A 27,222-nucleotide genomic window follows, 5' to 3' on the forward strand; every position below is an offset into this window, starting at 1 on the left:
GAATTGACAGGAACTGTGACCTTGGTCTTCTAGCCTTCAGAGCTGTGAGAACGAATTTCTGTTGTTTAGGCCATCCATTTTATGCTGCTTTGTTTTGGCAGTCTTAGCAGACTTAGTAAGGCACATACTTTATGATTTCATAAATACGTTGAGACCTGTGTACTTGTAGCTGAAGGGGCACCGATAAGTCTAGAAGGATAGTAAGTGACTGTCAGTGGAGAGTAACTGCTGTAGGAAGGTTAGAGTGAAGGAGATTTTAGGTCTAAAATAAGAATTATACTAGTGAGTATTAATGTCAGTAACTCTTTTTTTTTTACTGACAGTCATTTTCTATTCACAGGAATGTGAATTGGACCCTTGTTGTGAAGGAAGTACTTGTAAGCTGAAATCATTTGCTGAATGTGCATATGGCGACTGTTGTAAAGACTGTTGGGTAAGGAATTCTTCCCTATTAGGATCAAGAAAACAGAAAAGGAAAAATCTGTATATATCAAAATTTGTTTTCTGAGATCTCTAAGAGAACACTATTTTTATTATGATTGTGGGAAAAAAACTTATGCCTCTTGTTTTCAGTGTTAAAGCACATTCTTTTATGATAAATGGTCTATTGAGATATTTTCCTAAGTGGAAACTTAAATTTTTTTAGAGTACTGTATATACTTGTTAGAAATAATTCAGCGATACTAAAGTATAGAAAGTAGAAAAGGAAAGACCCTCTCTATTAATTTACTTTCCTCAGGTAGCCATTGTTGAGATATTTTTTAAATATTGTTGATAATTTGTTGTTAACCTAGTCACTTTTTTTATACAAATGTGAGAGAGAGAGTGTGTGTGTATAAGTGAGTAAATGCAGATACACATATTTTACTACCTGCTTTTTTCAGTAAGATACCATGGACTTTTATCTGTTCATGTAGTTCTACATGGTTATATAGTCAGTCTTTAGTAAACTAGAGATGGACTTTTAGATTGCTTCTAAGTATTGATTGTAAGAGAAATCATCGAAGCATAATACACATATTAAAATTTTTGATACATTTTATATGTCTTCTACAAATGTGCATGTCTGTACTTGTACTAACAGTTATGAAATAGTTGTTTTCTTATGCCAACATTGGTTACTAGCAAGTGCTGTAATTCTAGTTAGTTCAATAGATGTAAAGTGCTCTTGTATTTTTATTTAATTTGCATTTCTTTTGGTCACCAATGAAGTTACCGATTTTTCATTTTCATATTTATGACTTTTATGAATTGCCTATTAGTAGTTTTTGTTCATTTTTCTATCCGGTTATTTAGTCATTTGTTGTTAGAACCCTTTATAGATATAAATACTGTGGTTTCAACTTTGATTGGTTTGTGGAAATTATCCTGACTTTTCTTTTTAATTTGAATCTTATCCTAGTTCCTTCCAGGAGGTACTTTATGCCGAGAAAAAACCAATGAATGTGATGTTCCGGAATACTGCAATGGTTCTTCTCAGTTCTGCCAGCCAGATGTTTTCATTCAGAATGGATATCCTTGCCAGAATAACCGAGCCTACTGCTATAATGGCATGTGCCAGTATTATGATGCTCAGTGTCAAGTCATCTTTGGTTCAAGTAAGATAATATTATTTATAAGTGATTGCTTTGATTTTATTTTTGCTTTAGATTTAAAAAAAAATAAATAACACATTATTAAAGTTGAAGTTCTCTTGTTCCCCTCTCCTGTCAAATCTCCCTTCTTCCTTCTCCACACGCAGTCACGGTCATGAATTTAAAGTGTCCAAATTCAATTGATGTTTTTTGCTTTTACTTTCTCTCTTTTTCTCATTATCCTCTGTGTATAAAATCCAGGCACACACACGTATGCAGTGTCACTTTCTGGTTTTAAAATATGGGTTTGCATGTGGGTCTGCTGTTTGCATTGTTCACTCAGAATGTTCTTCACAATCTTTATATTGACACATTATATCATAGCACATCAGAGGTGGTCCCTTACATAAATGGACTGTGATTAGTTATCCATTCTTTTACTGATATTTAGGATGTTTTAAAATTTTTCCCCTATTTTTTCTTTTTAAAATTTTTATTTTTATCAAAGGTATACACGTATTGATTAAAGAGGCAAATTGTTGTATAATGTTTATTATGAAAAAATAAAGCCTGTTCCCACCCAGTATTTCCATCCCTTGAGGCAACCACTTTTATCTTTTTTAGCGATTTTTTTGTTATTTGGTCCTTGCCTTTTGAAAATCTCTTGGTAATGCTACTTTATTTTTCCATTCTAGGCATTAACTATTAATTTCTTACTATGGAAGATGAGAATTAGTTTTCTTTCCTTCTCTCAATCTTTGACACCTCCTGTCATACCCATGCTCATTTTCCAGTCTCTATCCTCCCAGTATGGATTAATTTCAGTTTTGGTGAGAGCAGTGTTGACTGTGTGTTGTGTAACAGCCATGTTAATGCTATTCACAACTGAAGTTTGTAGTAAGTTACAGTTGCCTTTCTGCCTATTGTTTTCTCTAGAGTTAATGATTGTCTTTTTTTGTTTTTGTTTTTGGTTTGGTTAGTTTCTGTGTATTTACCACTAATTGAACTGTACATTGTTAACCAGTGGCCTGGTCTTGCCTTGAGGTGTTTAGAGACATCAGGTATTATACTAATTTAATCTATTTGAAGAAGTCTGAGCAGGAGGCCCCTGTTTCTCTTCAGTCTAGACTGGTTGCCCTCTGTATTAGTTGGGGTTCTCCAGAGAAACAGAACCAATAGGAGATATATATGCATATACACTCATATGTGTATAGCACACACACACACACACACGCACCCCATGGGGGATTGGTTTCACGCTCCCCTGCAGATACCAAAATCACAGATGCTCAAGTTCCTTATATAAAATGGCATTATATTTGCATAGAACCTATGTATATCCTCCTTATACTTTAAATCATCTCTAGATTACTTAGAATATCTAATACAATGTAAGTGCTATGTAAATAGTTGTTATACTGTATTGTTTAGTGAATAATAACAAGAAAAAAGGCTGTACATGTCCAGTACAGGTGCAACCATCCATTGTGTTTTCAAATGTTTTCAATCTGTGGTTGATTGAATCTGTGGATGTGGAACCCATGGGATACAGAGGGCTGACTGTATATTTATTACAGAGACTGGCTCATGCGATCATGTAGGCTGGTAAGTACCAGATTTGCAGCGTGAGTTTGCCATCTGGAGACCCAGGAGAGGCGACGATTTGGTTCTAGTTTGAGCCTGAAGTCCTTAGAACCCGGAGAGCCAGTGGTCCAGTTCCAGCTGGAAGGCCGGCAGGCCCGTGACCCTGGAAGAGATAGTGTTTCAGTTTGGTTCCAAAGAGGAAAGAAGCCGATGTCCCTGCCTGAAGGCCATCAGGAAGAAGCCCTCTTACTTGAGGGACGGTTAGCCTTTTTGTTGTTTTCAGGCTTGAAACTGATTGGACGATGCCCACCTAGAATAGGCAGGGCAGTCTGTTTTACTCAGTCTACCAATTTAAATGTTAATCTCATCCAGAATCACCGTCACAGAAGCATTGAGAATAATGACTGATCAAATATCTGGGCATTCTGTAGTTCAGCCAACACATACAGTTAACCATCAAAGTCCATCCTTTGTAAACTGGACACGCATAGGAAGCTGCTTAAACCATACCAGACCTTCAAATGAAAACCTTGTTAAGGTTATAGCTCTACCTAGTGTGATAGAACTATCTTGTGTATAACTGAAAATGCACTAACCCCTTCCCCAGAAAAGCAAGTAAAATTTTTGAGTGATGTTTACTTTTCTCTTTGATATCTTGTAACTTAACTACTGTGATGTAAAGTTAACAATACTTAAATATTATGATATAAAGTCAGTACATCTTATGTTACATGATAAAGGGTTTATTTCCTACCCCCTGTCATGCAAAGGTCTTACTGATGTCTAGAGTGGTTGCTACTTCTAGGTCACTAGGTCCAATGAGCATAGTGTCTTCAATGTGATGTGCTAGTGTGATATGTTGTGGAAGGGAAAGGCAAGCAAGATCCCCAACACTGAATTATGACATAGGGCTGGAGAGTTGATGCACCCCTGAAGTAGGACCTGCTTCTGGTAGGCCTTGTGGACAGGGAGAGGGAAAAAGGCATTAGACCGATCATAGCTGTGTATCAGGTACCAGGGGATGTGTTAATTTGCTCAAGCAGTGAACCATATGTGGTGCACCGGCTGCAATTAAAGTCAATACCTAGTTAAGTTTACAGTAATCCACTGTTATTCTCCAAGAGCCATCTGTCTTCTGCACAGGTAGTATAGGCTAGTTGAATTGGGATGTGGTGAGAGTCACCACCCCTGCCTCTTTCAAGTACTCGAAGGTGACACTAATCTCTGCAGTCCCTCCAGGAAGGTGGCATTGATTTTGTTTTACTCTTTTCTCAGGTAGAGGCACTACTTTTGTTCCGTGTTTCAGCCAACCAACCAAAAAACTGTTAGAGTCCTTTTAACTCTCTGAATGGCAACATTAAATGCAGAATCTCTGCCTTGTTAGCCCTTATCGAGAATTATAGCCCAATCCCACTGTGTGTTCTTTGCACCGTTATCCCACACCCTTAATATCCATTCTCACACATGTTCCCTGGACCTCTGTCTGCATAATTAGAAAACTCAGGTAGTTTTTGTATTGGAGTGTAGCAAGCCCCTTCATGGGTCATACTTTGTAACTCATCTTTAGGGGCCTGCTAGGACATGAGTCTAGTTATAGTTGTAGAAGCAAAGAGGGGTGTTGGGGGGGGGAGTCCTGAGGAGAATCGGCATGATCTTACATGGCAGCTGCCTCAGGGGAGTCCATTACAGTGCCTCAGGCAATGCGGGGTTAATTCCCTCAGACCGTGTAGAGGCTGTTTCCATTGGCGGTGGAGTAGCCTCTTCCACTGACAAAAAAGACTCGTCAGAATTTAGCAACTCAGTGTACCCAGCTTCATCAAGGTCTTCCTACATGTTCCCATTCCTGCTTTCAAGATCTCATTTCTTGACATTCAGAGCTCTAAATTTAATGGTAGATTTCCTAGAAGGCTGGGAGTTCACTTGCATTCAGTCATTGCAGGATGAGATTCTGGGTTTGATTTTCAGCAGTCGCAGTCCTGCTGAGATAAGGGACTCCTTCAAGACACACAGGGTCTCCTTTCAGGTCAGGTATGTGGCGCTTGAGCTGGGAATCCCTACACTCCTTTTCATTCCCTACTTGCCCAGTGACATCAGGAGCAACCAGGCAATCTCATTATACCTGTTAGTTTGACAAAAATATTTGAAGGTATCATAACATAGTCACCCAGATCCTTGCTTTTTATAAGTGATTGAATAGGAGTCTTCAGTGGTGATATTTTGTGTACCTCTATTACTAGATCACACCATGGACTATCAGTACTCGCTTTACTTCTGGAAATAGCATCATTAGCATCTTAAAAATTTAATCAGGTTAGAGAACTAATTCCAGAAATCTCAGAACCAATTCACAAAACTCATCCATAAAATTCTGTTCCTCTAGAAACACTCTTGGTACCAAAATCTCTATAAGTCAGACTCCAGAGAGAGAGTATAAATTATATATATATATATATTACATATATATTTTATAAATATATACACACACATATATTTATTTTTTATAAACAATTGGCTCATGTGATTGTGGCAGCTAATAAATCCCAGATCTGCAGGGTGAGTTAGCAAGCTGGAGACACAGGAGAGGTGATAGTTTAGTCTAAGTCTGAAGGCCTAAGAATTAGGTTTGCTGCTGGTGTAAGTTTTAGACAAAGATCCAGTAAGACCCCTCATATTTGAAGGCTGGAAAAAAGCCAATATCCCAGTCTGAAGGCCATCAGGAAGAATTCCCTCTTATTTCAGGCAAGGGTCAGTTTTTTTCTTCGATTCAGGCTTCAACTGAGTGGTTTAGGGCCACCCACAATACTTAGTCTGCTGATTTAAATATTAATTTCATTCAAATGCATCCTCACAGAAACACCCAGATTAATGTTTGACCAAACATCTTGGCATCCCATGGTCCAGTCAAGTGGACACATAAAATTAACCATCACACCCTCTGTAACTAGTCTAAACTTTTGTCCTGAGATTTCCTCTTACCGTAATCCTAAAATGGATTTTGGTCTCTCTCCTTTTTGAATCTCCTCTATGCTGTTTCCAAAATTGCCCTCTTTCTTGGTTTATTTCCTCCTTTACATGAAGCTTTTCTTTTGGTAGTTTCTTTAGATAGGATGAATTGGAGGTAACTTTTTGAGATCCTGCAAGTGTGAAAGTGTTTTCATCTTAACTGAATACCTGACTGGTGGTTTGGTGGGGTTTGAAATCATTTTCCTTCACGGTTTTGAAGCCATTGCTTCGTTGTCTTCTAGTGTATAGAGTGGCTGTGAGAAGTCTGACGCTGTTCTGATTCTCGTAGATGACCTTTCCCTCTGGAAATGCTTGGGGATCGTCTCTTCAAAATGATGTGACTTGATGTGGCTGTTTTTACTCATCGTGCCGTGTACTTGATGGGTGCATTTAACTTGGAAATTTATTTCTTTAGTTCTGGACGTTTTTCCCCCTTTAGTTTTACTTTGTGGTTTCTTTTCCTGGATTACATATTATTTGGATATTGGATTTCTTGGGTATTCTTATATTTCCTATTTTTTGCATACTTTCTGGGCAACTTCTTCAATTTTATCTTCAAATTTTTAAATTGAGTGTTTCATTTTATTCATCATAGTTTTGGTTCTCATGAACTCTTTTATGTTCTCTGAGTTTTTTCTCCCCATTTCTTTTTTATTTCAATTTTTTTTGGTGGCTGGTAGGTAATTTGAACCCTTGGCCTTGGTGTTATAACACTGTGCTCTAACCAGCTGAGCTATAACTGGCCAGTCCTTTCCCCATTTCTTTTTAAGAAGTAATCTGTTCTTGTTCTGTGTATGAGACATCTTCTCTCATGTCTCTCAGTATAGTAACTTTTAAAAAGTTATCTTTTCTCTTTGTTTGTATTTCTGTCTTTTATATTAGTAGTGTTCCTCAGATGTCTGATAGTCCTTGGTCCAAGGGACGGGATATGGAGCAGACGAGTAGATCTAGGTCCGTGTGTGGGGCTTGGTAACTGTAAGCTTTTCTATAGGATGATATGGTTAAACCTTTTAATTGGGCAAATGCCAAAATGCTCGTCTTTATTTTATTTTTTCTCTTGGGCTTATTAGGGTCCCTTGTGAAGACCTTACTTATCCCTAGCCTGGAGGGGCAAGGCCTGGCTACCAGCATTCTGGGAGGCAACAGGGAAAAAGACTGGGGATCTCAGTATGGGGTAGGCAAATAGTCAGTTCATCCTCATTTTTGGAACAGTTTTTGTGCTTATTACTGTGCCTGGTATCTCTGAATTATGAAACCCTGTGTTCTATTCTCTCCAGAAAATAAACCTCAAGTCTTTTTCAGGGTAGAGAATAAACAGTCTACTGGCTGCCCAAAGAGAAGGGTGATCTGTGCATCTAACTGCTTCTTAAACAGACTTTAAATTTTTCCTCTTCACTTTAGCTACCTGCCCCTCCTTACCCCTATATCCAGAGGTGTCTGTTACTACCTATTTCTTATTTTTGTGGAATTCTATGGTATAAAAAAAGTTGATCTCAGCTTTTTCCACCGCCAGCTTAAGGTTCTGTTTTCTCAGCTACACTAAGTCATTTACTACTTAACCAGCTGCTTTTCAGCTTTCCAAATTTTGTGCTGTCTCCTTTCCCACTTGTACTCTCCATGGGTTTATGAATTGAAAAATATGTATATATTTTTCTTTGCTTACATGGGATTTCGGGAGGTAGGGAAAAATATATGCATGTGTTCTAACCCTTTCCCTGATGGCTTATGCTTTTAAAGATATAGTCAATTGGTTCAGGTGTTATATGTCTAGTCTTCATTCCTTTGAATTTTTTGAACTTGTGGAGTATGAGGAATTTGAAAGTCATTCACTAGCTTATGCATTCTCAAATTTCTTATTCTTTGAGTAAACACTAAATGAATGTTTATCAAATAAATGAAAAACTTGAGAGAGAATGTATATGAGAAGGTGTTGATACTTATTATCAAATTTTGGCCCTAAAGACACCATATAAAGGAGCTAAGGCTGAGAGGGATAAACGGCTAGCCCGAGGTCACACAAACAGAATGCAGTAAATCCGTGATCTCAACCACCATGTGCATGGTGAGCTGATGAAGCCTGTTGCTAGAAAATTAATCAAGGACATCAAAAGTAAAAAATAAATATTTCCCATACTCTGAATATCCTGGATGCGTAACCACTGATAAAAATTTGATGAATATCTTTCACACATTTTTATGCATATGAATGTATATGTATATAATATACAAAAGTAAGATCACATTGATGTACTGCTTAAAAACTTCCTTTTTTCAATATTAACCATAAATTGTGAGTACTTTTCCATGTTTTTAAGTACTTTTCTATAACATCCTGTTAATGACGTACTATAATTTAACAGTCAACAATGTTGACAGTGAATATCTGTATAGTTCAGTCTTTGCCCCATCCATGTTTTTCTTCAAGTTACGTTGTTTATTAAAGACTACGTTCTTTAAAGATTTTTAAGACATCTCCAGATAATCTCCAAAAATACCATACCATTTTATTCTCTCATTAGCTGTACATGACTGTTCATTTCATCAAATATTTCCAACAAGTCTTTCCATTTTTACAAAAGCTCTGCTAATGTGATAAAGGTAAAACATATTTTTATCATTTCAAAATGTGCATTTTAATTACTAGTGGGTTTGAATGTTTGTTTTTTTTTTTCATATTGCTATTGGCCATTTGTACTTTTTTCTTAAATCTTGCCTGTTCCTGACCTTTGTTCACTTTTCTACTAAGCTATTTATTCCTTATTTCTATTTTGCAAGTTTTTTTTTAGATTAAGACTATTAACTATTTTTCATGTGTTGTAAACATTTTCTCCCATTTTGTCCTTTATGCTTTAATTTTGCATATGTTAAGTCTTTAATTTTTCTGGGATTTATTGAACAACTCAGTTTTCCTAGTGATTTGGAATAGCACGTTTATCAGTATAGCAAAGCATCATGTATACTTGGATCTATTTCTGGGTTTTCTGTTCTGTTCCGGTAGTCTGCTGAAAGAAGACAACATTCTTATGATTCCTTTAACAAAATTATTTGATGGGAAATCCTGGTTTTTACTGTTACTCTATAGGCCAGAACATATGTTAGCAGAGCTTCAGTACAGGTAGACATATGCTGCTCCTAGGAGAATGAGAAGAGATGAGGCACGAGAGAAGTTAGATCTAGACTTTCCAGGAATTTGGACTACGTCCTTCAGCTTGCTCACCTTAACCTCTTTTTGGGGCCAAGGATTTTAAGTTAAGCTTTTTCTGTCCTAGGTAATGGAGAACCATGGAGGTTAAGTGTGGAAATGACATGATTAGATATGCCTTTGGGATTTCTCTAGCAACATTGTGGAGCATAGCTTTGAGGAGCGGAGAAAGGATGTCAGGTAGCTGCTGTGTGGTTGTTCTGATGGGAAACCACAGATAATTTGCATCGAGGCACGGCAGCACCTGTAGGCAGCTTTATTTGTATCACACATCGATGCCAGCAGTGTCCCAACAGCGATAGTCTGCACTGTGTTGCATCCTGTGTTTCCTTATTGGCTTCAGATGATTGAAGCTGCTCAGGGAAAGGGTTGCTTTTCAGCACATCTGTGCAGATTGCTGTGCTTGATAACTGGCAGTGATTTATGCCAAAACCATTCTAGAGTCCTCTTTTCCCACCTGCTTCCTTTTTTGTCTTGAGTTAATAGGAACAACAACAGGATATTGAACCTAGTGGAATATGTGAGTGCCATGTGTGTGTTCAGTCTTATCTTTAATTCAGAAGAGATAATGGAGAGTTAGGACTAGGAGTTTTTCTGATTTTCTTCAGTAAGCTACTGGTAAGCTCTTATCTGTCAGGTGTGGGACACTTAGTAGGTGGTTAATACATATTCAATGAAGGAAGGAAGGGAGGAAGGAAGGGATAGAGAGAGAGAGGAAGGAAATGAGGAAGGAAGGAAACCCAAATCCTTACTTCACCTCTTCTGTTTTTATTTTTCTTCTGTTACTTAATTAAGAAGATCAGTCATAGGTGCAGTGCTAGATTTCTCCAAATCTAGAGTTGTTGATTTTGATCAGACTTTTGATTTTGATCAGAAACTATTTCTAGTTTCTGTTGTACCCTTTATCTTATGGTGGATCAGATAGGGACTGAGGACGGAAGACTCTGTAAGAAACAATTGGGACTTATGTGAGTCAGGTCATGGGATTGGGTGGTAGAGATCAGTCAGCTTCTGATATATTTTGCAGGAATAGGCAGGTTATTCCAGACTAAAAAAGTAATTACAGATAGGCATTTTAACTATTACCTAGCGAAGATATTACCTTTATAGAGACTTGCCAAAAAGTCTGGGACTAAGGGAATTACAGTTCTTTTTTTTTTTCTTTGTGTCTTATCTGGAACTTTTATAGCTGTTACTGTTCTTTTTAAGGGAATATTGCCATGTGATATTTGTCCTGTGCAAGTTTTCCATATTCATTTTTTTATATTGTTTTATCCTCTGCCTCTTTTTTGCTGTAACTCCTTTCACCCCACATCGACTTTCTTTAAAACTAAACAGCATAGTATCAGATGAGTAAGATATGCAAGTGACCTTCTTTTATTAAAGAGGCGGTACTGGCATTTTGCCTTAAAAATATTTGCGAATAAAACATTTGTATAATTAGGTGGAATAATTGAATATTAAGTGATATGTATGTAAAGTGTAAGAAAACAAGAATGGATTGGTACTTTGTCACCTGTCATGGTATTTGTCAATTCATCTAATTAGTAGGAATACCTAAGCTAAGTGTCCATATATGGTAAGTAAAAAAGTAAAAGTAATAGCTGGTAGTGTTTTCACTGACCCCTCCCAGCCTGATGTAACCAGTGGTGCAGCAGATAAATGACTGTGCTGAAAGTGCTACCACACTGTGCATGGTTTTTAGTCTATTTATAATTTCTTATTTAATGACATTTCTTTCAGAGTCAAAGTGTTTGAGTCCAGGGTAACTTTTAAGTACAATCTAAGCTTTGTTTTTACATTTTGTTGTTACATATAAAATGTGCAACAATAGTGTTTTATGTGTAAGACCTGAAATTTTTCCAGTTCATCCAGGTGTGTAGACTGTTGTAGGGAATACTTTTATTTCTGAAGTTAAATTGCCATAACTTTTTTTTTTTTCTAATTTAAATGTTTAATGTTACAGAAGCCAAGGCTGCCCCAAGAGATTGTTTCATTGAAGTGAATTCTAAAGGTGACAGATTTGGCAATTGTGGTTTCTCCGGCAATGAATATAAGAAGTGTGCCACTGGGTAAGTGGAGGTGAAGTCATGAAGGATACAAAAGACTTTAAGACCATACATCTCTTGTATCTTTTTGTGACTGCTCCTTGTGACTGCTCATTTTCTTCCCCTATACCTAACTTTTCAAACTTACGTTTTACAACACAAAGTTTTGGAGAGACTCTGGTGTTAAGAACAGAACTGGTAACATAATTCACCCCTTTAGACATCAACTGTCTAAAATCTGGTGGTTTTTAGAATCTCACTTTGTTTATTCTTTATTTACAGTAAGAACCTCAACTAAACACCCTTTTCATTTTCCTTTCAATAAAAGATTATATGTCCCTAGATAAATGTACCCACAGAATTAGTTGATTAATTCATTATTTTCTTCTCATTCTATATAATTTTGAAATGATGAATTAAAACATGTTTTATTTCTATAATTAACATTTGCTTATTGAACAATAAAAAAGTCATCTAATCCATATGTGTTCACTATTTTCAGTGTATTTTCCCCCTTTTTGTTTCTGTGCACTTCATATGCTTACACTGACATTTAGTATAATTAGAATTATGCTGTAATACTATACTGTGCTTTTACCCACTCCACCTCCTATGCCACCAGTTAGACTAAGTGACTGTAGTGAAATGAGGCTTGCTAAGGAGAAATAGCAGCAGTGACCCACCTCCATGTCACTAGATCCAACAGACATTTTTAGGTCTTTATGCTACTTGACCTTTAAGTGGCATGCGACTGTATTGATAATTTTGTCCTTGAAGATACCCCTTTTTTTTTGGCTTTCATGTGGAATTTGTCATTAGGTACATACACATTTAGGATTGTATGTCTTCCTGTTGAATTAACCCTTTTATTATTACCAAATTTTCTTCTTTATCTCTGGAATGTTCTTTTATGGTATTTGTCACAGTTCCACTTGTTTGTGTGACTATTTGGTTATTACCCTTCTTCACTCAACTGTAAGGTCCAGTGACCCATTTTATCTTTTGCATTTAACATAATGCCTGGAAGGAACATAGTAAGTGCCTGTTTAATGTTTGTTGGACAAATGAATGAAGGTATAGATGAGCTGAAGAATGAGTAGTGGAGGGTTAGTATGACTGATCGCACGAGCTGAGCTAACACCTAGGGGTAGTTGGATTAATGTAGACTTGGAGGGAGCTTCCTAGACATACTGTATCCTTGTTTTTAGCCTTGTCTGGTTTCATATTTTTATGAATATCTTGTTGAAAATATAGAAACTACACTTATCCAACTTATGAATTACTGGGGCTCATTTGAGAAACATTTTATAATAGTAAAATAAGGATAATATAGTCATTAAAAATACACATTTGAAGTGAGACTCGTTGGGTTTGAATCCTAGTTCAACCACTTAACATGTCTGAGACTTTGGACAAGTTACTTCATTTACATACCTCATTTATCTCTGTAAAATGGGGGTAATAATTGGAAATGGTGTCTACAAGGAGTCTTCAAAAAGTTCATGGAAAGATTTGTATTATCTTTTAATTCTATTTTTCCATGAGCTTTTTGAAGTACCCTTGTATTTCCAATTATTGTCTTGAAGACTGAATGAGTTGATGGTTGTTGGTACTGAGAAGAGTACCTGGTTCATTGTAGTCTCCTTGTCATTGTCATCACCATCATCATCACTGTTTGTTATCATCCTTACCATAGAAAATGTCTGAAATCTAGAAAAGCCTAAAAAAGTAATCACATGTGATTCTGCCATCCGGAGATACTCCCTTAATTTTTTGTTGTGTTTCTTTCTGATGTATATGTACATTGATAAACACAAGTCGCATGTTTATGTTCCATGTGTTCCCTTTCACATGTTCCTTTTCATTACATAGTGTCATCTTTTTAAATTTTTTAAGTGAAAATTTTCAAATATACGGAAGAGTAGAAAGAATAGTATGATGAACACCAATATATCCTAGATGAAATATTGTTAAGTTTTATCATATTTGTTTTATGTAGACTTTGCCAGACCATTTTAAAGTAAATTAAAGGCACTAAGATGCCTTACTCCTAAATTCTTCAGTATTTGTCACCAGTAAATAAGGCCATTCATAATGCCATATTGCACCTAACAAACTTAATAATTTCCTAATATCATCTGATATTTGGTCAATATTAATATTTTCCTAATTGTCCTCAAATTGTCTTTCTTAGCTGGCATTTTTCCACATCAGGACTCAAAGATGACACATTGCATTTAGTTGTCATGTCACTTAAGTCACTTTTGACCTAAAATATCCCTCTTCACTTTATTCTTTTTAATGACAGTAACCTGTGGAAATGGCTAGACCAGTGGGCCCGTGTTCTGGTTCGTTTGATATTTTCCTCTCAATGTTGCTTATCTTTTCCCTTTATCCATTGAATCTTTTTTAAATCAGATGTTAAACTTAAAATCTAAATTTACTTCAGGTTAAACATTTTTGGTTAGAATACTTCATAAGCAATGCATCAAGGAGGTACATAGTGTCAGATTGTCTTATTATTAATGATACTAAGTGGCAATAACCAGATCTTGCTATTGTAAGGTTGTTTTTTCCATTGCAGCTATCAGATAATATGTAAAGTGGTGATTTTGTACCATATAAATATCCAGTTCTCCACCAATGTTTCACCGTATGGAAGCTCCTTGCCTGAAGCAATTATTCTATTGAGGATTGCAATAGAATTTTCTTTTATTGTAACGAACATCTCTTCTTAGCTTTGTTAGTTGTCTGCATTTCTTATTTTGTGAAGTGCCTATTTGCATCTTCGCTAATTTTTCTGTTAAAGTGGTTATCTTTTTCTTAGTGATCTGTAACAGCATTTTATATGTTAAGAGTATTTTTCTTTTACTCTTTAGAGTCACCAAGACTACATATGAAATAGTGAGTATATCATAGCAACATGAATTTTGGTAGACTCCAACAGACGTTGACTGAGCTCTGCTTTATGTTGTGCTTTGTTTTAGAGGTTTTCATACCCAATTTCAACCTACTATGGGAGATAGGCATTACTATTTGTTTCTTTTTTTTCAGATGAACAAACTGAAGCTCAGAAAGTTTAAGCACTTTACTCATTTAGCAAATAAATGATGACATAAGATAAATGCATAATTGGGACAAAATTATTAACTCTTAAATGCAGAAAGGAGGGAATATGAAGACTTAATAGCAGGATATGCAAAAATTAAATAAGGGTTTTAGTTTGTGATAAATTCAAGAGCATTAATAATGTAATGTAATTACCATAAAAGCTACTGTAATCTTGGGCATAATAGAAGTACAGTGTCCGGAATAAATGAGAGATCCATTTTTTTCTTTGCTTGTCAGGCTGTAACTGAGATTTCATGCTCCATTCTAGGTTCTATGCTTCAGGAGGCAGTGAGGCCAACTGTCATATACTTAGAAGGGGGCTTTCTTGATGCATGAAGAATGATTGTAGGATATTGTTCTGGTGATATAAGTATTTAGGACTATGTAATAATTGTCCTAAAACAGCTGTCCTGTGAAAGAAGGAAAAGACATTATCTGTGTGGTCTCAAGTGGAAGATTTGGGACCAGTGAAGAAAAGTTATAAGGACATAGGTTTTAGTCAAATAAGTAAAAGAATATTATGATAGCTAGAACGGGAAGTTTCAGGAGGTAGTGAGTGAGAAGTATTGGGAAAAAATACTCTGTGATGACTTTGCAATGATAATAGAGAGTAGATTCAAGTATTTGGGTGGTTGCTTGGGTGTGATGACAATCAATTACGTAGGAAGTTTCAATACAGCATCATAAGAATTGATGTTAGGGGTATTTAGGGTATTATGAAGGAAAATTGGAAGGGCATTTAACACATACAGCCTTGGTGATAGGAATTGTGGTCAGGTATGAATTAATAAGTTAATGAACTGAGTCTTTAACTATGTAACTAAGTTAGCCAGGCAAAGAGGGGTGGAGTCTTTTCTTAGTTGTTTTATATTATAGAATCTAATTTCCTCCTTATCATAACTCTGTAAGAAGACACCATTGAATTTTGGTATTTCTGTATTTCCTATGTAGTAGCATTTGTAAAATTATATCATATTTATAAGAAGCTTTATTAGATGCTTTTGAACCCTAGATAGACAGTAAAGAGGGATCAAGTTTGGCAGAAAAGGAGCATCACCTTGTACCCTAATAATTTGCATCTTAGCATCCACTTACCTTGTCTTCCCTTCTTTCTGTATTTAAGGAAAGCTGCTTTGACCTCTGTTGCTCTCATACACCTTCTCAGAGAGAATCTTTTCAGCTTAATAGCAGTGAGCTCTGTCTATATACAAATATATAATTTTTCTTCTGTATATGCACAGGATGCATTTTATGTTTGCATTATTTCTTAACAGGAATGCTTTGTGTGGAAAGCTTCAGTGTGAGAATGTGGAAGACATGCCTGTATTTGGAATTGTTCCTGCTATTATTCAAACACCTAGTCGAGGCACCAAATGTTGGGGTGTGGATTTCCAGTTAGGATCAGATGTTCCAGATCCTGGGATGGTGAATGAAGGCACAAAATGCGATGCTGGAAAGGTAATCAAAGTGTTTTCTATTTACAAAGTGAAGTAAAAACAAATTTAAATATCTTTATACAAAGTAAGTGGATGCTCTTTTCTGATTGTAAAATAAATTCATATTTACTGTAGAAATTTTGGCTTTAAGCTGCCAAGATGAAAATTAAGAACAACTATAATTATACCATCCAGATTTCTTCACTGAGGTCATATAACTAACGTTTATCAGTTTGCAATGTACTGTGTGTATCTACCCCCACTCCCTACCCCTAGTTGATGTGCTATAATTTATTATCCAGTTTGCTGTTATTGGAATGTTCAGGTGATTTTCAGGATTTGGGGATGTGTATGTCTGTGCATGTGCCTTTGTACTAGAAATGCCAGAGTGCTTGTCCTGCCCATGCTCCTCGCCACCCTGACTGCAGCTGTTCAGGTCAGATGTGAGCCAGTGTTAGCCAGCCAATGACTTATTACCAGTGGTTCCATGAGAAGATGACCTGGGCCACATTCCTTTTTTCCCCCTCGAATATGTAATTAAGGAAGGTAATTCAGAGTGAGCGCAGAAACTCTAAGAATTCTTTGAGAGATGCAATCAGGTAGGAGCAAGGCCAGGAAGGCTGTGGCAAGCTTATGCCGTATACCGGAGATACGAGGGAGCAGGATGGTTGAGTGAGTTGAAGAAACCCACTGAGATAGAGCAGTAGAGGGGGAGGGAGAACGCAGTTGCCTGACTGCCTATGGCACGTGGAGCAGGGCGAGGCAGACGCACAGAGCGGGCCCTTACGTTACCTCAGTTGCTATCAAGTTTTCTGCTCCAGTTCTGTTCCTCACTTCTGTTTGCAAAAAGACCCATCGATTTCTGTGCCTGTCTTTGCAACTAAATAAACTTGACTGCTGCTGTTATTTTAAACAGTGCTGAGACGAATGTCTTTATAAATTAAAATTTCAGAACATCCTCGATTGTTTTCTGAGGTAAACTGCTAGGATGGCGTGCATACTTTTAAGGTTTTAGATGTACTTTTGCCAAATTTCTCTTTGGAAAAGTTTTTATTAGTTTACCTTCCAACCAGTTGGGTTTTTAAATTCTCCACACTATAGTCAAAATTAGCGGTTAGCATTTTAAAGCTTTCAGTAGTGATGTCCTTTCTATTTTACTCTATATTGATTATTAGTGATATTGAATTTTTTTGTTTGTCTAAATTCATTTCTTTTGTGATTTCCCTGTTGATGTTCTCTGCCCATTTGAAAACTGGCCTGTTTTCACAGAGAAACAATTAATCTATCAGATGGAGAAAGCAAATCTATGGTTATTAGAGGGGAATGGGAGAGGGGAAAGGGGGAGGGGGAAGGGGTGGGGAGGGGGCGGGGGAGGGGTGGGGAGGGGTAAAGGAAAGATGGGATAAAGGGAACGAAGAATAGGTATGATTTATAACAATAAATATGCTAATAAAAAATAAAAAACTAAAACTGGCTTGTTTTACTTATTGATTTTAAAGAATTTTAATTAACTTATGTCATATGTATTGTAATATATTTATAATATTTTTTCCCAGTTTATTGATTTCCTTTTCTTTTTGTTTTTAATATTTTTTGCCACGCTTACATTTTTATGGACTCAAATCTGTTATTCCTTTTCTTTATGGTTTCAAACTTTACTTACATATTTTGGAAGACCTTTCTCAGTATAGTATCAGATCATTATTCTTGTATTTTCTAGTAGTTTCTTTATCAGTTTAATACTTATCTCTTTAATCCAGTAGAATATTTTTGTGTGTATATGTAATATGAGGTTAGCGTACATTCTTTTCTTTTCTTTTATCATTTATTCATTCTGAAATTATTACTATATGCTGAATTCTAATGTTACTTTTTTCAGAATGGTTTATCATTTGCCTTAACAACCTCAGTTAAAGTCTCTCCTTTAATTTTTTGGTTTGCTTTTGGTGGCTGGCTGGTAGGGGGATCTGAACCCTTGTCCTTGGTGTTTTAAAACTGTGTTCTAACCAACTGAGCTGACTGGCCAGCCCTTGCCTTTAATTTGAAATCCTATTTGAATTATTTATTAAATTTTCATGTGAACTTGGGCTCGGTTTCTGGTTTTTCTTCATGTCCACTGATCTGTCTATTTATGTGTCAGTACTGCCTTGTTTTAGATTGGATAGTTTTATGTTTTTAGTATCCAGTAGTACAAATACCCCGTCGTTCTTTTTCATTGTTTCCTTGGATATTTTCACTCATTTATCATTTCAGATGAACTTGAAATCATTTTGTCAAGGAGTTAAAAAAAAAAGGCACTTTGGAATTTTGGTTGGGGTGACATTAAATTTATACATTTATTATGGGGAAAAGTGACATCTTTACATTATTGAGTCTCCCATAGAAGAATATGGTATGTCTCTCCATTTTTGGGGGGAGGATGTTCTTTTAAAGAGTTAGTCATAAAGGTCCTTTCTATTTTTTAATTAGTTTTATTTGTAGATATTTTATATTTTTATTTCTATTATGAATAGGCCTCCTATTTATTTAATTTGTTATATTTTCTAATTGATTTTTATTGTTAAGTACCTATTTTGTTGATAGTTTTTACTGTTTATTACTGCTATTCAGGAAAAAAGTTATTTGTATAAATTTATTTTGTAACCAGCCATATACTTAATGTTACATACTTTTGTTGTTGAATATATTAGAATTTTTTAGGTAACAGTCATTCATCATCTATAAATGATAAAAAGTTGATTTCTTTTCTGATATTTATAATTTAGATTTATTTTTCTTGTGTAATCGCAATGATAGAACTTTCAGAATAATTTCAAATAATAATGATGATAGTGTACATTTTTGTCTTGCCCCTAGCTTGACTGGGAATGAACGTAGCCTTCCAAAGTTATACTTGTGTATAATTTTGGCTATTGGCTTGAGGTAGAGAGTATTCATTATTTAAATGGAGTATCTTTTCAATCCTAATTAATAAGAATGAAAAAAACAAGAGTGGATTTAAAATTTTATAAGTAGTTTCTTGACAGCTGTTGAAACAATCGTATTTTTCTTTGACCTATTGATGTGCTGGGTTATATTAATAAATTCCCTAACATTAAACTGTCTCTACATTTCTGGAATGAACATTGTTTAGTAACACTTGATTTTTTCTTTAGATATATCCTTGGATTCTATTTGTTGGTGAATATACTTTTGTACTTCTGAAGCTATATTCTTACGTTTTTTTGAATTTACAAAACTTACTCTGTGATTATAGTCAGTACTATTAAGTTTCCCAAAAAGTCAGCTAAGGCTGGATTTAAGCATAAAAGGAAATTTATTGATTCGAATTACAGGATCAAAAAAAGAGCTTTGGAATCCAGAATCTCAGATAATGTTCCTGCTGTTTCCCCACCTCTGTTATCTCTCATCCTCTCTTGTTGGCTTTATTTCGCTCTACTGCAGAAAGGCCTTTGCCACTATAACAAGGAATAACAAACCTCACATTTTCCCAGTGAGGTGGGTAGGGTTGTCATTCCTCCAGTGAGAAACTAGGATGTCCTGGAAAAGGACTGTAAGGCGCAATATGAAAGGCCAATTGCAATGTGCAGAGGAATGAAGCAGTGTGACTGGTGGGGCCTGAGTTGCCCGCTGTACCCCGTGCTTATTAACCTGTGACTGTGGGAGCTGATGACTTAAGTAAATATACCAGGGAAAAAGCTAGATGGGAAAGCATGCCGGGTTGACAAAAAACAAACAAGCCAACCATATAAACAAATAAAATAACAAAATACTTAGAATAACAAAATACTAACCACTAGCATTTCACATACCTGAGATTAGGTGTTAGTGGGAGTGTCTTAGTCTGCTCTGGCTGCCATACCAAAATATCACAGACTGGGTGGCTTTGACAACAGACATTTATTTCTCACAGTTCTGGGGGCTGGCAAGTACAAGATCAGGGCGCTGGCAGGGAAGGTTTCATTCTGAGGCCTGTTCTCTTGACTTGTGGGCAAAGCCATCTCATTGTGTGCTCCATCCACTGTCTTCCTCTTCGTGTGTGTGTGGAGAGAGAGAGCAAACTCTCTGGTGTCTCTTCTTATAAGGACATTAATCTCATCAGACCAGCATCCTACCTTCATGATCACATCTAACTCTATTTACCTTTCAAAGGCCACATCTCCATATTCCATATTTCATCATCTTGGGAGTAAGGGCTTCATCATGTGAATTTTGAGGGATAGAAACATTCAGTTCATAACAGGGAGCCTCTAGAATGGACTTTAGTTAGTAGAGAAGGATTGTGTTCATTTTTGTCCCAAGCCAATGTTGCTTTCATTCTTGAGTTGTACGTCCTGCTCAGCGTTCTAAAGTCTGTTTTCCCTCCCTCAACATTTGCACATTTCAGTTGTTTTGGGGGTTTGTCTGTTTTTGGTCTGGGTATAAGTGTCAAGATTCTCCAGAGAAACAGAACCACTAAAATGTGTGTGTGTATATATTTATTTATCATAAGGAATTGGCTCATGAAATTGTGGAAGCTGACAAGTCCCAAGATATCTGCAGTTGGTAAGCCGGAGACCCAGGAGAGTTAGTGGTGTAGTTCTAGTCTAAATGCTGGAAGACTCAAGACACAGCAAGAGACGATTTATGAGTTCAAGTTTGAAGGCAGGAAGAAAACTGATGTCCCAGCTCAAAGGCAGGCTGGCAGGCAGGAGGGTTTCTCTTTCATTTGGGAGAGTCTCAGCCTTTTAGTTCTACTCAAGCCTTCAACTGATGGGGTGAGGCCCAGCCATATTAGGGAGGGCTGTCTGTTTTTACCCAGTCTATTGATTTAAATGTTACATTCATCGCAAAACACCCTCACAGACACACCTGGAATAAGGTTTCAGTGAATATTGGCACCCTGTGGCCCAGTTTAAGTTGACCATCATAGGTCAGTTATTACAGATTAATAAAGTTCAGCGTAAAAATATGAATTGGAAAAATATCTGCCAAAAAAAAATGGTAGATTGCAATAGTCATTTATCTTTTTTTCTCTGCCAAAAACACTCAAAAGATAAAAGAATAAGTAGGAACTAAATGCCAAAGTGTGGAATATAGGAGATCTCCATTAGTAGCTGAAGATTTCAACAACATTCTGGAAACTGAACGAGGATGGAGAAAACTGACAGAGCAGTGGAACCTACAACTTAAAGTGCAGAGAGGATGTGAATAAGATGACTGCCTCTTAGCTCAGTGGAACCTTAAACAGACTTGTGGTTTGGAAGTACTGGTTGTAGCGGAGAGTGGAGTGAAACATGGAACTGAGAGGAGAACTACTCTTCGTCTCCTTATGGAGAGGCTAGCCCCTTACCCTGCTTCTCCTGGCCTGTCAGCAACGCATCAGCAACCAGTTGCCTGTTCTTCTAGGCGAGAGATCAGAATATATAATGTTTTATGTTATTTTTTGTTATCCTCCTGTGAGATGCCTGCCTGCCTGTCCTTACCATCGTACACAGTTCCTCTTCATGCACCTGTAACTGAACTATAAATGGAGTGTTACATAAAGTTGGAAAATTCTTGAGGAAACAACACAAATAGATACTGAAAATATGAGGGAAGATAAGAGCCTGAGAGGGTAAATTTAAATCTCCAATTTAGAGAAAGAGAGGACATAGAGAAAATGGACATTGTGAAATTTTGAAGTACTGGTGAAGAAAGATCCTAAAAGCATCCAGAGGCAAAAACTAAAACAAAGAATAGGTTGCATATAAAGAAATGAGTTTCAGACTGAGTTCTGGAAGACAGGGGAGCAATACTTGGCATGTTTCTGAAAGATTCTCAAGCTAGAATTCTGTACACAGCTGCATTATTGATAAATGAGAGGATACAAGTGAGGCATTCAGAGATCTTTTATTCATCCTTTTAGATAATCATCTAAAGGAATGTTCCAGCAAGTAAGGAAGTAAACCAGAAAGAGAAAGAATTGTAATCTGGGAAACAGAAGGACATCAAAGAGAAATTCCAAAACTGCAGCTTTGTATGGGGCCAGGATCAGAGTGAGAGGGCCCTGGGAGTCTGGGTAGGGGTGGCACGTTCTAGAGAAAGAAAATTTTAGGAAGAAATGACACAATAACTTTTTTGAGGGGAAAATATTGAGGATATGACCAAGGCCAATTGTGTCAGAAGAAAGGCAAGTTTCATCTGTAGTAAAACAAAAGCTGCATAAGAGGAAATATACGCATAGTACTTAGGTTTGTAATCAACAGTGTTTCTGTGTTAACTGTTGTCAAGGGATACTTACTCCCCACGTCTCAGGTTTCCTTGTGGAGGAACCTCCAATCAAGTGACACTCCTGGCCTTAGTCTGGTCCTCCGTCACTTCTCTCTAATGGAGGCAAAGTAATTGCTCCAGCTGGGGTATGTGAGAGAGGTTACTGGGCATGAGTGGCTCAGCCCCTTCTGTCCTCTTTTCAGAGCCGCCTGCCTGCAGAGAGGGCACGCTGTGGTCTGCTCTGTCTGCCATGCAGGAAACAGCAGGGCAGGCGCTGCTTCTGTAGGGGGAAGACTATGGTTGTCCAGAGCAGCCGTGGTAAGTTTGAATCTGGGGTGCAGTATTAGGAAGCCCATTTTTGCTGTGTACTTAAGCCGTGTTAAATGCTTTATTGGTAATAAAGATGGTCCTTTGCTCTCCAATTGTTAGCCTCCTCTGTTTTCTCTCACCTAGTTCTGTTTTTTTTTTTTTTTTAAATTAAAAATCTATTTGGGTATATTTGTGGGGTGCAGTGTGTTGTTTCAATATATGTATATACTGTATAATGATTCACTTAGGGGAGACAGCATATTTATCCCCTGAACATTTATCTTTTCTTTGTGGTGATTATAGTCAGGATCCTCTTTTCTAGTTATTTAGAAACATACAATATGGTAATACTAGCCCTAGTCAGCCTAGAACACCAGACCTTATTCTTCCTGTCTACCTGTAACTTTGTACCTGTTAATCCATTACTTCCCTCCCTCCTCTCCACTTCTCATTCTACTTACTGCCTCTATGAGAACCACTTTATTTATTATATTATATTTAAACATTTACCCATACATTTTTGTGGGGTACAGTGTGTTGATTTAGTACATGCATATACTGCACAGTGATTCACTTGGGGTAGGCAGCATTTCTGTGCCTGTCAGTCCACCCCTTCTCCTCTGCCCACCCCCTCCCCGAACTGCCTCTTGTAACCACTATTCTACTTTCTACTTGTATGAGAACCACTTTTTTTTTTTTGATTCCACATATGAGTGAGATCATGTGGTATTTGTCTTTCTATTCCTGGTTCCCTTCACATGATGGTTTCAAGTTCCATCTATGTTGCTGCAAATTGTAGGATTTTTTTCCCCTAGCTGAAATGTATTCCATTGTGTATATATACCACAGTTTAAAAATCCGTTTATCTATTGATAGGCATTTAGGTTGATCCATCTCTAGGCTGTTGTGAATAGTGTTGCAGTGGACATGGGAGTGCAGGTGTCTCCTCCATAGATTGATTTCATTCCTTTGGGTACATACCCAGTAGTTGGATTGCTGGCTCATAAGGTAGTTCTACTTTTAGTTATTTGAGGAATCTCCAAACTGTTTTTCATAATTTCCAAATATTAATTTACATTTCCACCAGTGGTATAGGAGAGTTCCCTTTTATTCACATCCTCACCAGAATTAGTAATTTTCAGTCTTTTTGATAATGACCATTCTAACTGGAGTAAGATATCTCATTGTGGCATTAATTTGCATAGAAATTTAAGTAGAAAAAACTCTTCTTAAAGTCGCAGGTAGTTCAGCTCCAAACTTGCATCCTGAAATCAGTAAGCCAGACGCCCTGTGGTTAACTTCATCTCCGTTCCTCAGTGTGTGGAGGCTGGTGGGGTTTGAGAGGGTGGTCTCACTTCCCAGTCCAGCAGTTCATCTGGGTACTCCTTCCGGTTTGGTTCTACCTGTTCCACGAGGTAAACACTGCCCATCAGGAGACCCTTTTCTTTGGAAGGCTTAGAATTTTTCTGCTCTTTAAAGTGAACCTGCCAGATATGAACACATTTCATCTTATTTCGATGATCTTATTTAATGCTTAAGGTATCCACTGTAAATCAATTGTTGAAATAAAAATCTCCTTTGAACTGAATAGGGAAACTCGGGGTAAATATCTACTCTAAAGACTTATGGATGTGGGAAAACAGTATTGAAATCTTTATACAGGAGTACTGGGTGGCTAGAGGAGAGATGAAGAGTGACTTTACTGTAGAATCTTCTGTACTTTTAAAATTTTAATCATGTGAATATATTTCCTATTTAAAAATTAATTGAAAATATTGAAGGAAACAATATTTGGAGATCATCGGACTCTAAGTAGAAAATTCTGTTCTAATATATGTATTTTTTAGAATAGTAAAGATATCTATTAATATTTCATTGTATGTTTTTTCTCTGTTTTTTATTTCATTAGAGAATTTAAACATTCTGATCTTGTGTAGCTGGTTACCTGATAAAAATTTAAGATAGCACTCAACAGTCTTTAAAAAAAGTTAGTCTTTTTTCCCTAACTTATCACAAAATAGCAGTTTTGACAAAGATATCAATTTTCCAGAAAGCTGAAAAATTTATAAGTTTTAAGCTGATCCCATTAGGTCCTTAGTTTAATGTTTTTCTTAAATAGTACTTTTTATTTCTCTTTCAATATTTAGGACCCATTTCTGTTTCATATCTCATTGCATGAACTAGAATTTCTAGAACCATATATGATGATAATGTTTTATTTTCAATAGTGCTTTTAGTAGAAATGCCTGTATTATTTTATCATTAATTATGGTACTGGGAGATATGTTTTGTCTTGTCAACAGTATCTTTTTATTTTTCCTTTAAAAAGAATTTTAAAAATTAAAATGAATTTCAGATTTTATCAGTTGCCCTTTTACTATCTGTGGTAATAATGACTATTTATGAGAGGTATTATACTAATAAATTTCCAACTGTTGAGTCTTCCTTACAGTCCTGGGATCCGCTCTATGTGGATACTATTGATTTGAAAAAAATCCGTATTTTAATTAGCCTCTTCACATCTCTATTCATATGGAAGGATAGATGGTAGTTTTTTGTTTATTTTTAGTCTTTATGTCATCTTTGTCTTTTTTGATCATTAGTTCTATGTCGATTAGTCAATTTTTCTAATTTTTCTACGTTTTCAAAAATATAATACGAGGAATTAATCATTTGTTGAAAGTTTTGAAGAAATTCTCTAATGAATTAAATAATCTGCACCTAGATCTTTTCTTCTAGGTACTTCTTTATTAATGTGTTCAATTTTTTTTTATTTTTTACTTAGTTCATTTTTTTTTTTTTCAGATCTGTAGAAATTTCCAATGTGTAAATGCTTCTGTTCTGAATTATGATTGTGATGTTCAGAAAATGTGTCATGGACATGGGGTAGGTAATATTTTTGGTTTGTTCATGAAAGTAGTGCTGACTGAGAATTCCCAGTGAAAATTAGATGAGAATTCCTAAGATATTTAGATGTTGGGAAATTTAGATTCCTGATAAACTTTTCTTAAAAAGTGTCCATGAGTTTGCATGAATTTAGTTCTTTCTCTTGGTTTCCATTCTTGAATTGGTGATAAAAAAATAAAAAGTGATATTTTGATTGTTTCGAAGGTATGTAATAGTAATAAGAATTGTCACTGTGAAAATGGCTGGGCTCCCCCAGATTGTGTGATGGAAGGATACGGAGGAAGTGTGGACAGTGGACCCACGTACAACGGCAAGTAATATAGAAGAAAATTACTATGATCTTGCATCCTTGTACCTCTCCCTCACTTCCCACATTAGTTATACATTAAATTGTGTTGATTATGCCTCTTAAATTTCTCATGAACGTTTTCATTTTTTCATCCTCATTTATTAGTTTCAATTTCTTCTGTGGACTTACATAATAGCCTCTTATCTAGGCTCCCTGTTTCCCTTCTTTCTTCCTATAATCTGTGTCATACACTACATTACAGAGTTTTAGTGTTTTCCTCAAGAATTCAGTTTTAATTATGTCATTCTCCTGCTTTAAATTCAGTGCTTCTGCATTGCTGTTAGAACGAAGTACACAAATCCTTAACATGGCTTTAATTCTTTGGATGATTTGCCCCGAGCTTACCTTTCCAGCCTGACTTCACTATGCTTAAGACGTATTGTAACTTACTCGATTTCTCCTAATAGGCTATTCTCTTTTACCTCTGGGCCTTCATACCATATTATATTCACATTGTTGGAACTTGGCTATTTGATTCTCAGGCTTCAGTTTATACCTTATTTCTTAAAGGAAATTTTCCCTGACTACCTAAATCTGAATTAATCTGTCCTTTCTCTTTGCTTTCCTAATACTGTTAGCACTGTCATATACTATAGTAATCAGTTGTTTTCTTCTGATAGACCATGAGCCCCTTGTTTGCCAGTGTATTCCTGGTGAGAACATATGCTTTCTTTCTTTTGGGTAAATACTAGGTGGAATGACTGGCTCATATAGTGGTGTATGTTTAGCTTTTTAAGAAACTGCCAAACTGTTTCCCAAAGGGTTATGCCATTTTACATTCTCATCAGCTGTATATGAGGGTTCCACTTTTTCCACATGCTTTCTAATACTTGATATGGTCATTCTTTTAAATTTTAGCCCTTCTAGTAGGCATGTAGTGGCATTTCATTGTGGTTTTAGTTTGCATTTCTCTAATTACTAATGATGTTTAGCATCTTTTCATGTGCTTATTTGACATTCACATATCTTTTTTGGTGATGTATCTGTTTAAATCCTTTTTCCAGTTTTCATTTGGGTTGTCTTCTTGAATTTGAGAGTTCTTTATATATCATGGATACAGGTTGTTAACCAAATATGTGCTTTGTTTATATTTTCTCCCAATCTACTTACTTTTAGTTTCATTTGTTTTTCTTTTTCTAATTTCGTTGATTTGAGACCTTTTTTCTTTTCTAATATCAGCATTGTAGTGATATCAGTTTTCCTCTAAGTATTGTGTTTCTTCATCCCACACATTTTGATATGTTGTACCTTCATGTTCATTCAGTTCAAAATACCTTCTAATAGGATTTTACTTTTTTCCCCTTAACTCGTGTGTTGTTTAGAAATGTGTTATTTTGTTTTGAAATAGTTGGAGATTTTCTAGATATCTTAATGTTACCGATTTAAATTTTATTCCACTGTAGTCAGAGAACATGATTTGTATGACTTGCATTCTTTTATATTTTTTTGAAACTTGTTATGACCCTGA

At 36.2% G+C, this 27,222-nt stretch overlaps 1 protein-coding gene across 1 annotated transcript in view; it reads left to right on the forward strand.

Annotated features, from left to right (window-relative positions):
• Window positions 1–27,222, forward strand: part of ADAM9 (ADAM metallopeptidase domain 9) — a 121,068-nt gene that overhangs the window by 67,068 nt on the left and 26,778 nt on the right. The window contains exons 13-18 of the mRNA XM_063077413.1: window positions 341–433; window positions 1,403–1,598; window positions 11,330–11,435; window positions 15,797–15,980; window positions 25,304–25,384; window positions 25,610–25,715. Coding sequence (XP_062933483.1) covers window positions 341–433; window positions 1,403–1,598; window positions 11,330–11,435; window positions 15,797–15,980; window positions 25,304–25,384; window positions 25,610–25,715 — 766 coding nt within the window. The remainder of the gene's footprint in view (window positions 1–340; window positions 434–1,402; window positions 1,599–11,329; window positions 11,436–15,796; window positions 15,981–25,303; window positions 25,385–25,609; window positions 25,716–27,222) is intronic.

This window comes from Cynocephalus volans, chromosome 13 (assembly GCF_027409185.1).
Source record: "Cynocephalus volans isolate mCynVol1 chromosome 13, mCynVol1.pri, whole genome shotgun sequence".
Taxonomy (NCBI): Eukaryota; Metazoa; Chordata; class Mammalia; order Dermoptera; family Cynocephalidae; genus Cynocephalus; species Cynocephalus volans.